This window comes from Lipotes vexillifer, unplaced genomic scaffold (assembly GCF_000442215.2).
Source record: "Lipotes vexillifer unplaced genomic scaffold, Lipotes_vexillifer_v1.1 scaffold72, whole genome shotgun sequence".
NCBI classification, from domain to species: domain Eukaryota; kingdom Metazoa; phylum Chordata; class Mammalia; order Artiodactyla; family Lipotidae; genus Lipotes; species Lipotes vexillifer.
In genome coordinates, this window is record NW_006769482.1 from 3,425,673 (window position 1) to 3,438,520 (window position 12,848).

The 12,848-nt window shown below is 36.9% G+C and overlaps 1 protein-coding gene across 2 annotated transcripts in view; it reads right to left on the minus strand.

The window, feature by feature from the left end:
• AUH (AU RNA binding methylglutaconyl-CoA hydratase) overlaps window positions 1-12,848 on the minus strand; it is a 179,571-nt gene that overhangs the window by 74,679 nt on the left and 92,044 nt on the right. For both annotated transcript variants that reach the window (XM_007445632.1, XM_007445633.1), the window contains 2 exons: window positions 11,041-11,133; window positions 9,324-9,380 (listed from right to left, as the gene is read on the minus strand). In XM_007445632.1, coding sequence (XP_007445694.1) covers window positions 9,324-9,380; window positions 11,041-11,133 — 150 coding nt within the window. The remainder of the gene's footprint in view (window positions 1-9,323; window positions 9,381-11,040; window positions 11,134-12,848) is intronic.

Sequence of the window (12,848 nt, forward strand, 5' to 3'; positions counted from 1 at the left end):
TAAACATTTCGTATTGCCCTATAGGTCCCTGAGGTTCAGTTCATTTATTCAGGTTTTTTGTTTGTTTGTTTCTGTTACTTAGATTGAGTAACTCCTATTCATTAATCACAAAGTTCACTCACTCTTTCTTCTGTCGTCTCTATCCTGAAACTTTCTATATTTCCATTTGTTCATGTGGGTAAGGCCTAAAATTTTGAAGTCCCAATATCATGTGCTGCCTAACACCTAGGGATATCAGGTGAACTACAAATGGCCGGACTACAAGTTCTCCTCCCAACTCTGCTCCAATGAATTAAGTCCCCTAGACAAACAACCTACCTCTCATCAGGAAAACTAGGCATGGTTCCTACTTATTCCCGGGGAGAGGGTTCCAAGTTCCTGCCAGATTGTGAAATTATTCAAACAAAACCAATCACATCCTCCCTAAGGAACCAGGGGGCACACCACCCTCTCAACACTACAAAGCCTGCCTCCCACACTCTGTTTTTTCACTGTTCCCAAGCATAACCTCCATGTGGTCCTGTGTGCCATGTGGTGGCTTCCCCTGAGCTGTGAGTACATGTGACTAAGAAACTGCTATCAATCACATCTGTCTAGTGTCAGGCATCATGTCATGTGTTTGGCCATCCCCAGAGTCCCCAGTGATCTTTCCATGTTTGTTTACGACTATATACCCAGTGTCTACACCAGTGCATGGGTCAACAAGTATTTGCAAATTAACTGAATAAATATATCTGGAACCCAGCATGTGAGCAAAGGGGGCAGCAATAGGAGAGAAGTTAGAGAAGTGCTGGGGACCCACGTTGCATGTCTTATAAACTGAGGCTTATAGCTGACAGAATCCACACTATTTTCTCAAACTCACAATTCCCAGTTTCAACTGCTTTATTCATGTTTGATTCCAACAACTTTATAATAGAGCAGTTATGATACTTGTACACATGTTTAATATCTCCTACCAGATTTCAGATGGGCATTTTAAAGGAACACTGCTGAGTCATCTATATCTATACCTGTATCTACATCTATTGATATATCTATCTGTTTCCTCTACAACAACTAACAATATGTCCTGTCGACAAATAACTTCCAAAACCCCCTAATTAGAAAAAAGTAAAGTGGTCACTGAATACATTTTAAAAGTACAAAGAAATGAGACTGCATGAGACTGTATGAGGTGTGTTTGTAAATGTACTAGACTTCACAGAGCAGAACGAGTGCTGGCCTTTAGAGGTCACTTAAGAATCAGTCCATTAAATCCAGCAGTGCTATCCATTGCTCACAACACTGGTAAATGTTTGACATTATATAAGCCTCTTAAGAAAAGCAGTCTTATTTTTATTGTTATACTTTTCTTCTTCCGGAAATAGTATGACCTTATTAATCAGATTTGGCACCGAAAGGTCTCTTGCTATTTATGAAAATCAAATTCACCCTCACAGGATCAAGATGAGTCACTGCTGAAGATAGTCAAAAGAATAAGCTCAGATTCTGATGTATGTTCTAAGAAGATTTCAACAAAAGTTATAAACAAAACTTTCCAAAATGACTACTGTGTTCAGGACAACACACACACTGGATTTAAAAATCTGTCATTACTTCACAGACACACCTTAAAATAGAGTTCCTGGACACCATGCCAAGATACTGCCTTATTGCTAAACACAGCCTACAGTGAGACATGCAGTTATGTCCCAAACCCCTCACCCTGGGGAGGAGAAAAATCCAAGACTGGGGACTCTCATTCTGGTCCCGTGAAAACTGAGTGCTCTCATTTCCTTCCTTCCTTTTATTTATTCATAAAAAACTCATTTTTCTTTCTTCCTTTCCTTTTTAATTTGGGAAATAGTCAATACCAATGATAATTATTAAAGATTCTTTTCCTGAAAACTTTCCAAGAAGAGAATACTAAAAGTATACCCACAGTTAGTCACCACCTTAACCAAATGATCAAAGTTATTGTCACCCAAAGTGGGACAACCTAACTTTAAGTGCCATCAAATGAAAAGAAAAGAAAATATAGAGCATGGCCCATTTAGTGTTCTTGGCAAAATTTTTTTTATCATAAACCTAAACGTGAGGAAATACCTCAGTCAAATCCAGAATGCGCAAACTTCAAAAATTTGCTTGACTTCTTTCAAAAAAGATTAGTGTTAAAAAAAAAAAAGAGAGAGATGGAAAACTTACTGAGATTAAAAGAACAAACAAACAAAATTGCAATGTGTGACATTTAAATTAATCCTGAATTGGAAAAGCAAAACAAAAAGACCACTACAAACATTTTGAACCTGAGGTAATCTGAATATTAATAATAATGTTAATATGTTAGGTGTTATAACAGTGTTGTAGTTATATGAGTCCTTTCTTATTCTTAGGAAAAGCATACTGAAATATTTAAAGGTTCACCTTGTTATTTTGAAATGGTTCGGCAAGAACACAATGGATGTACATATGAGAGAGGGAGGTGGAGAGTGGAAGGAGAGGGAAATGGGCGGGGACAGATCTTGGCAAAGGGTATAAAGAGTTTCCTTTTACTGCCTTTCACATTTCCTAAAGTTTGAATATTTCCGAAATAAAAAGCTAGAGAGAATGAAAGAGAACCACAGAGCAATGGAAATACTAGACATCTTGTCCACAGTGATGTATACCCAAGCAAGAAGCCTTAACAGTTTTCTTAGATATAATAAGGTTTCTTGACATATACCCCAAATCCTCTAGTAGAAGATGTAAGAAACAGAGGCCAGGAATAAAAGAATCTGCCACCATTTTCTGTGCAAACTTACAGAAATTTCCTAAAGTGTCAAATAACAGAATTCTAAACCTCTGAACTTGTTTTATTGCATTCTTATAAATGTGTTAAAGGGTGGTATTGTTTGGGGAGCTATTTCCAAAAGAGAATTTTATTTTCTAGTACTGGAGCATTCTCTCAGTTGGGAAGAAGATAAGAAGTTTAGCTGCTTTCTTAAAGGTGAAAATAATAAAGAACAGAGTAGGGCTATTTAGTGTATAAAAATCCTTAATATAATTTAAGAATATTACAGGAAGATCCTAGGGTAACAATATTAAGGATTTTTAAACTGGCTTTAAACCATTAACATGGTATTTTATATTTTATAATATCTGTCTATACTTAAATATATATATATATTACAAATAAAAGTACTGGTTTAAGTATATGACAATTACATTCCATTTTTATTTTACCTGATATAATACAACTTAAAGAAGTTCAATTTGGCTTTAGTATGTTTCCACCTTCCTTCACATCTTACTTCTCATTAACTATGTAACTTTAATGATCAAGTAAAAACTGAAATTTAGAACACTAATCTAAAACTTGCATTATAGTAATGGTCCATTAATACGCTCATTAGGACTATTACTATATCTGCAAAATAATCGCTTTATAACTTTTTTATTTTAAGAAAACTTACAAAATATACCTTAAAAATAATCACATTGTTATTCAGACTCAAGTTCAATTAAAAAAAAAAAAAAAAAAGAAAGAAAGAAAACTAAATGCCAGGTTTTGATTACAGTTTTCCAGTAAACTGTTATCACAAAAGTGCAGAAGTGATAATAATATGACAACTAAGAGCATCAGGTTAACTCTTTTGTGGCTGATCAAACATACAGTAAATCCAAATGGGGAGATAGTTTCACTTGGATTAACATACGGAACCATGAGCCTGTAATAACTTAGAAGAGCATTCTTTGTTAGACTTATAGACATATGTCTTCTAGACTGGATGGAGTTCACACATTTTCCCTGAAAATATTTATTTCATCCATAATATTAAAAAGGAAAGCAAAGCATTATTTTTTTCCACAATACTCTCCCTGTATTTGAATTCTCCCCAATTACATTCTACCCGTCTTCTATTCACAACCACCCTTGTCTGAAATAGATGAAAGGCTAGGACCACTGACAGTGAAGAAAGGCTCACAGATGAGGGTCATGAGCACCTGGCTGCTCAATGAGCATCTACAACAGGAAGCAAGTTAGGCACCACCAAGAAGGGAGAAAAAAAATTCAGTGTAGTCTACTATGTCTATTATAGTAAGCTCTTTATAACACTTAACAGCAATGTTTACAGTCAAAAAAAAAAAAAAAGACATCTCAGAAATCATTTTAGACATAGCAAATTCACCAATTTAAAAACAGTTTTAAGAAAAAAATAAGCAGTATTTTCATATGAGGATCATCTAAGACAGCAGTCCCCAACCTTTCTGGCACCAGGGACTGGTTTCGTGGAAGACAATTTTTCCACGGACTGGGGATGGGGGGGATGATTTCAGGATGATTCAAGCACATTACATCTATTGTGCACTTTATTTCTATTATTATTACATTGTAATATATAATGAAGTAATTATACAACTCACCATAATGCAGAATCAGTGGGAGCCCTAAGCCTGTTTTCCTGCCACTAGATGGTCCCATCTGGAGGTGATGGGAGACAGGGACACCCAAAGTGTGTTGCTTATGCCCAATCTACTCCGTAATCTCTTTCTGGTTGCTGTCACTGCAGAAAACCCTGCTTCACAAAGATAGGTTGTTGGAAATGGAAGCAGGGTTTTCAGTGCTTTTGTGGCAATCTCAGGATATTCCACCTTGACTTTAATCCAGAATGCATGGAGATTTGAAGTTGTCTCAAAAATACTTTTGAGGCCACCCTCATTTGTGACCTCAAGCAGCTGATCCTCTTCTAGCATGCACAAAGTCAATTCACCTGGCTTATTCACAAATGTTCGCGGATCTATTCCTTCCCAGTTCGGGGGTCTTCTGTGGTTGGGAAGTAGTGCTCAAACTCTTGTGAAAGGTGAGATAGGTGATCATGCACCAGTTGGGAGAAAGAAGGCCCTGGCTCAGTCTCTTTCAAAATCTCTGCTAATGTATGAAACATGTCAAAAATCCCAAAGTGCACTCGTTGCCCCCATAATTCCAGTTCGGCTTTGAGTGCAGCCACTTTATCTGCTGACTTGAACACAGTTGTCATTCTCCCCTGAAGTGACAGATTGAGTTTGTTGAGCAGGTTGAATATGTCACAAGTAAGCAAGTTTTGTGACCCATTCTGTGTCACTGAAATGTGCTGCCAGTGGTGACTGTTTTTCTAAAAGAAATCTCTGGAGCAGCTCACGTAACTCAGAAACTCTGGCCAGTGATCTACCTTCAGAAAGCCATCTCACTTCTGTGTATAAGAGAAGATGTGTGTGCTCTGCATCCATCTCCTCACAGAACTGCATGAACAGACGTGAGTTAAGGGCACGTACTTTAATGTGGTTGATAATTTTAATCACATCCTGCAAAACATTGTTAACTTCAGGTGACATTTTTTGGCTAGCCAGCATTTCTCTATGGATGACACTGTGCATAGACTCACATTCAGAAGTGACCTCTTTGATCCGAGCAGTAAAACCAGAAAGCTGTCCAGTCATGGCAGCCACTCCGTCCGTGCATATACCAACACAAAATGACCAATTCAGTTTTCCTGATATGTAATCATTCAAAGACATAGTTCTGCAGCTGTGGTGTTGGTTGGCAAAAAAAGTGCACATAACATATCTTCATGCACATCCTCCTGAAAAATATGTCACATAAAAACAAGCATTGTTGCCTTGTTGTCAACATTAGTAGACTTGTCAACCTGGAGTGCGTACCATGGTGACTCATTAATCCTCTCTAACTATTGTGCTTCAATATCCTCTGCTATTTCATCAATTCATCTAGTTATGATGCTAGCCGAAAGAGGAACATGTGTCACCTTTTGAAATGCAGCCTCTCCTAAAAGTTCACGACAAATGTCCTCAGCAGCAGGCAGGATCAACTCTTCACCAATAGTAAAGGGCTTCTTAGCTTTACCAATGCAGTTAGCCACTAAGAATGGTGCTCTCAGAGTAGACACATTTGATGAAGTGGTGGCCTTCAATAATTGCTTCTGTCCTTGGTGTTCACATTTTTTTTTCTTTTGAAAAACTCCAAAGGCTTGTCTTTTGATGCAGGGCGCTTGGTCTCCATGTGGAGAAGCAGTTTTGAAGGTTTCATGGCTTTGCTGGATAGCCAGTCACCACATATTATACAAAGCGGGCTTGGAGAATGTGAATCATCTGTTGCAATGAACCCACAATTTAAGGGCTCTTGGTATTTTCTTTTAAATGCAGCTTTCTTTTTGTTGGCAGTCTTAGGCTCTTCTGCTGTCTCCTCATTAGGTCTCTCCTCCTTTTCAAAGAAGCTCTCCAGTGACGTTTGTTTTTTACTCATTTTGGCTAGGGTTAGCTTGTGGGCTTACATGTGACTGAGACAAGTGCGCAATGTGGCAAAGAGGCGCAGATGGAAGTGGTGAATAAAATAATGGACGGGCCACACACAGACTAAAATAAGTATCAGATTCGACTTCAAACCTGCCACCAGATACAGCTGAAGTACATCAACTCACTTGCCACTATAAAGCCTGCTAACCAGATGCAGCTTAATTGTCATTTGCCACTCACTGATAGGGTTTTGATATAAGTCTGCAAGCAACTGATTTATTATGGTCTCTGTGTAGTCAAACCTCTCTGTTAAAGATAATCTGTATTTGCAGCCGCTCCCCAGTACTAGCATCACCACCTCAGCTCCACCTCAGATCATCAGGCATTAGATTCTCATAAGGAGCGCACAGCCTAGATCCCTCACATGTGCAGTTCACAGAAGGGTTTGCGCTCCTATGAGAATCTAATGCCGTCGCTGAGGCAGTATGCGAGCAATGGGGAGTGGCTGTAAATACAGATGAAAATTCACTTGGTTGCCCACTGTTCACCTCCTGCTGTATGGACTGGTTCCTAACAGGCAATGGACCAGTGACAGTTCATGGCCTGGGGGTTGGGGACCCCTGATCTAAGAGAAAGGGGAGGAGAGAAATGAAATTGGAGAAAATATCTGTGGATTAAAAAAATTCTTCTATGCATAGGACAGAAGAGGATTTTCTCCATAAAATTTTCAGAAATAGCTCCTTTAGATATACTTAAAAAAAAATCCTTACTTAAAACAAACTGTTCTGCTATTATTTAAAAAAAAAAAAAAAAAAAACCAGGCTTTACTTGGGGTACTTTAATAGTCATAATGCTAATATAAAACTGAAGCAAAAATTGTGCATGCACCTCTTATTATCTAAATGTATGTGGCCTTATACAAAATTAGATTCATTTTCAATAAAAAATTCAGTACTACATAATTACATGCACTATGAGCTATAAACGTGAAAACTTCATTATATTAAAGGAGCAACTAATATTCCTTCAGACTCACTTAGAAAAAAGGAAAGAAAACAAAAAGACAGAAAACTATCTTTTATAAACAAATGGAAAATGTTAAAGCATTCTGAGTTTTATAACAAATAAATTTGTTAAGGACCCCAGAGAACTTAAGTACACTGGGAAGAAAATGCTAACTTCTAGACCTAATATGACACAGGCAGCTCCCAAGGGAAGATGGAAGGAGCTAAAGTTACCACCCTCATTTCTTAGTATAATCAATTAAGCTTTTTGCATCTAATCAAACCCAACTATACTCTCACACAACAGTATTATCTTCTGGTGGTTTTAATACAAAACATTTCATATCCAGGACTTGGTAAATATTCAAATTATCAAGTTCATTTTCCTTCTATCCCGTATCTCTGCCACCTACTAATTCCCTTTCCAAAAAACTTAAACATTAAAAACCACTGTATTAGTTTCTTAGGACCGCTGTAACAAAATTACCAAACTTCGTGGCTTACAACAACCGAAATTTATTCTCTCATAGTTCTGGAGGCCAGAAATCCAAAATTAAGATGATGGCAGGGTTGGTTCCTCCTGGAGGCTCTGAGGAAGAATCCCCTAGCTTCTGATGGCTGCCAGCAATCCTTTTTCTTTCTTGACTTGCAAATGCATCTCTCCAATCTCTGCTGTCTTTGTCTTCACAAGACCTTCTTCTCTTTGTTTTTTCTCTTTTTTGAATCTTCTCCTCTTCTTATAAAGATACTTGTCATTGAATCTGAGGTTCATTCAGACAATCCAGGATGAAATCATCTCAAGATGCTTAAGTTAATTGCATCTGCAAAGACCCCTTTTCCAAATAAGGTCACATTCATAGGTTCCAGATTGACATCTCTCTCAGGGGGCCCACCATTCAACTACAGTCACTATCTTTCTAGGCTCAGTCATATCTTAATTATGAATAAATGCTTACTTCTTTAAAAGAATTTCAGAAACATGTCATATCATCCTTTTTCTAAACCTTGTATTATTTCACATATTTTTATCTGATAATTCTTTTCAATTGGGTCTATTTTCTTATAAATCCTTTTAGGGTTTTCATGAGTCACTGTGAAAAAGATTGGCATGGTAAAACAGGTAGACAGTAAATGCTTTTACCTACAAGAATATTATTTTTGCGGATTACCAAAGTAGAAAACTCAGTGAGTCTCATATATTGATCTGGGTAGTCTTCAGTTTCACTGAATTATGTTTTAATCTCTACCTATACACCTTAACCAGGATAAATATTCTTATAATGATAAGGTTAAACATACAATTTTAACTTCGGTACAAAGGAAGTATTCAAACACTGCCTTTAATTTTTACATTATTACTGTTATTTCATTCATAAACTAATAAGTTATCAATGTGCACATCCTCAGGTGAAGTCAACTTTTTGAAAGAATGACTTCACAGAATGGGAATGTCTCCAAATTCTCTGCATCAGACGAAAGAACAAAAATTTCAGATTTATCTGGTGATGCAGATTTCATTATCAATGGTGGAAAAGTACTTTCTTAAATGAGTCTTCCAACAGAAGCTGCTCACCTTTTTTGTAGTAACAGAATAAACAACACCTCCTCAGTTCAAAATTCAGGCTACCCACCAACCCTAACCTTTGTCCAGCTGCAGAGAAACACAGTAAGCTGGCACGAAGCCTGGGAAGCCCTGCCCCCTCCTCCACTGGGGTCTGACTGTGTGTATAAAGCTCTCTGAGGACGCACACATTTACATACTCACATAAAAGTTTCAAAGTATCAGTGTTATCCTTCAAGAATAATGTGACTGATGCAATAATTTTAAAGTTCAGAAATCTAACAGAAAAGCACAGGACACAGCACAAAAAGAGAGCAACAGGCATCAGGTCTGCAGTCTTCACACCTACAGAAGCTAAAGAATGCATTCTGAATAAGGACTCTGCTACAGAAGCAAACAACACAGCATTAGTCTCTTTACCCAAAATGTTGCCTTTTCAACTAACATCTTTTTGCCTTATGCTCTGTTTTGAGGAACAAATCAAGATGGGCGTGAACAATTCATACCTCCACCAGGAATAATTGCCAACTTTGTTTCAACCAGGCCCATTTTTGCAGAAGAAGCTAAAAAGGAAAGAAGAAAATTAAGTAACATCCACATCATCAAATTCAAATATGATGACCTGAAAAAGTTAGGAAAATAAGCTACAAATATTCTGTTTACTAATTAAGTTTGTGTCGCAAATCTTTTTAAAAATCACTTCAGAAGGCATTTAGTTATGGAAATAAGTAAACATTCTAAATGATATATATTAAGAGATTCACACAACATTTTCTGTTAAAAACTGCTTGGCAGAGAATTAATTTTTGATTCAGAAAGACCAGGGTTGTGACTACATAATTTGACCTGATACTGCCAAGTCATGTTTGAAGGCTTAGATCTCATTAATTATTCAGGATGAGGAGAGAGGCTGTGTCTGACAAGTATGAATTCTTTAGCTGCCTGAACAGTCCTCCAGATCAAACAGCTTAATATATCATATCAGATATGGCAACTTTTCAAGACCAAATCTCTAGTTACTTTTGACAAATGGCTTTGCTGTTCTGACAGGTGGACAGGGTTCCTCTTTCCATGTTTGTTTTCACGGCTACTTTAAAACATCTTAATTATTTCTTTATTTGCATATCCAAATGTACTTGGACTACTTCCCATATCCTGATTCTCAGAACTTGCATTCTTTCAAAAATGGATTGCGTGTAACTTGGCTTTTCAGTTTAAAACCCAAAAATCTCAGTCAAGAAAACAGAGATCTAAAATAAAGTGAAATGGGGGAAAAGTACACATGGATTAGCAAATGCAAATTCCAAGAGCCAGTTACCATAAAATTAGTAAAAACATAATTATATTGACTCTACATTTAACAGGCAGCTCCATCAGAAGAGACAGTGGGAACCAGGGAAAGAACCGTGACAAATACTTGCTGCCTACCTCGCCCAGTCCTTGATCCCAGAGCCCCTGTATGTCACCCCTATAAGGGACAAGGATACAGACAGCACTGTGACCATACAGAAGATAGTGTTGAGGACAGCACTGGCAGCATGCAGTATGCTGGCAGGATAACAGAAGTGAGAGCCGTGACGCCAGACTGCCTGGGTTCAAATCCAGCTCATCACTGATCTGGGTCTTGTTTCTTCACCTGTCTCTGCACTAGCTTCCTCAAGCACCACAGTATGTACCTATCTCACAGGGATGTTAGGCAGATTAAGTGAGCTAATATGTGTCAAGTATTAGCTGAACACCAAGTCAATACTCAGCACATGGTTAGCACTAATTGTTTCCTTCATTATTTTCATAAACACTTCATCCAGTCTTCAGAAAACCATGCAGGAAGAAAGTGCGCCTCAAAGAGATTAAGTCATTACTACTATAGCTAACAATAATTATGTGCTTAGACTAGTCATATGCTGTACACAAACTCATTTAATCTTCACAACAGTAACCGTCATTTCCCCCATTTCAGAGGAGGAAACTGATCTAAAAAGGGCAGGACCTAAGATCCAAATTCAGTCTGTCTGACCCAATTCCTGCTAAGACTGAACAAGATACTGTAAAAGACTGTTTTCTTAACTGGGAATTTTAAATACTTCATTAAGCCCAACAGGTGATTTTTTCTACATGTTCTATTCAACAACAGGACCAAAATAAAATATTTGGAACAATCTGAAGAGTAAGCACAAACCTCATTTTTAAAAAGTTATGTTTTTATATAGGATTAATTCTCACCTGCTACTCTTATATCACATGCTAAAGCCAGTTCAAGTCCACCACCTAAAGCGAGTCCATCTATTGCTGCAATGGTTGGCACTGGAAGATTAGCTGAAATAGAAAGAAAGATTTTATGCTCCTTCAGTAAGAGTGTTACCTTACTATGCAATTTATTTTACATTTTCTTCTGTGAATACAATTTTAAACAAAATATCGTCTATAGACTTTTGTATCCCTTTTACTTTCAACTAAATAAGCATTTCATTCTTCGTTATTCTAGAAAATGTAATGATTGTATAGGGTTTCATCACATAAATATGCAGTAATCTCTTTAAATCTTACCATATTATTGAAATACATTCATAAATATTTTCTGTTGAATTAAAAGAATCATAGTTCTGATTCTGTAATCTTCAAGCCTGAAGTCTTTTATGAGATGTCTGGTTCACACAAATTTCAAGTTCAAATGACTTAGGTATAATGCAAAATTCATGACCCTTTATAGGTTACCCTGGTGCTCAGAATGATAGAGCCTCATTTAAAGAAGTAATACATCTACTCAAACAAAACAGAAGCAGTCCAAGTGGTTGCTGGGCGTCAACCCGCTAGTTCTACCATTTGGCAATGAGTATGATGAACAGTAGCTAGAAAGTGATCAGGCTCTATCAAATACCACACACTTCAGATGGAAGAGACACTGAGAACCTGCCCAAAGGCATGACTGGGAAGGGGTCAGCCAATCACAAAACTCAAAGCCAGATTTTCTTTAGTCCAGAAACACTATTATTTTAATGAAACTTCTGTAAATATACAGATTTCATTTTTTATAAGTAGTTCAAAAACTAACTGGTTAATTATTCTGTGAAGCAGAATCCTTTCTATAAGTTTTATTTTGACTATGGGAATGTGAAGTTAGGCTGAACAAGCTTAACATATGAATAAAATGTGGATATTAAAAAGGTACCATCTCCTAATTTGTTCTCACCACAAAAAAGAAATAATAATTGTGTGACATGATGGAGGTGTCAGCTAATGCTACAGTGGTAATCATATTACAATATGTAAATACATCAAATCAACACATTCACCTTAAACTTACACAAGTTATATGCCAATTATATATCAATTTAAAATAAATAAATATATAAAATAAAAATAAATAAAAATAAAATTTAAAAATACTGTCTCTAGAAGTCTCTCTTCCATAGGTATTCTGATATGTGAAATTCCTAAGATAGAGAGCTTTATTCAAATTTGTTGAAGTACACTGAGTTTTCTTCATACATGAAGAAATTTATTAAATTTATTCTAAGAGCAAAGCTGAAATGGCTGAGATAGAGCACATATAGATGCTGCCACCTGAGGCAAAAGCACTACTGATAGAGCAGGGATGAACGGGGCTTGGGAACAGGGCATATTTCACTATTTGCACCTGTCTGAGCATTTTGGGGGGAGGTGGAAGCATGAAAGGACAGGACAAATTCAAAGGTGCTCCACACAATGTGCCTTACAGCACACCTGGTTAAAAAAAAAATGAATAGACAGCTATGTCAGTGTTTACAGTCAGGAAATGAGTTTAATGGAAAAAAAAATCTAGTTATTTTATCTGACAAAAAAGAAAAATTAATAAAGTAATATAATGGCAAATTAATCCAACTGGCTCCCAAGGTCACCTCAAGCCACTACAAGTACAATGGAATTACTGTTACACAGCTCCCAATCCTCCTTCCTTTCTACAAAGCTAGCTATAGAAATTATCATATTTCTAGACTCCTTCAATCTGCTACCTCCCCATTCTCAAGTCGCTCCCATCAAAATCTTTCCCT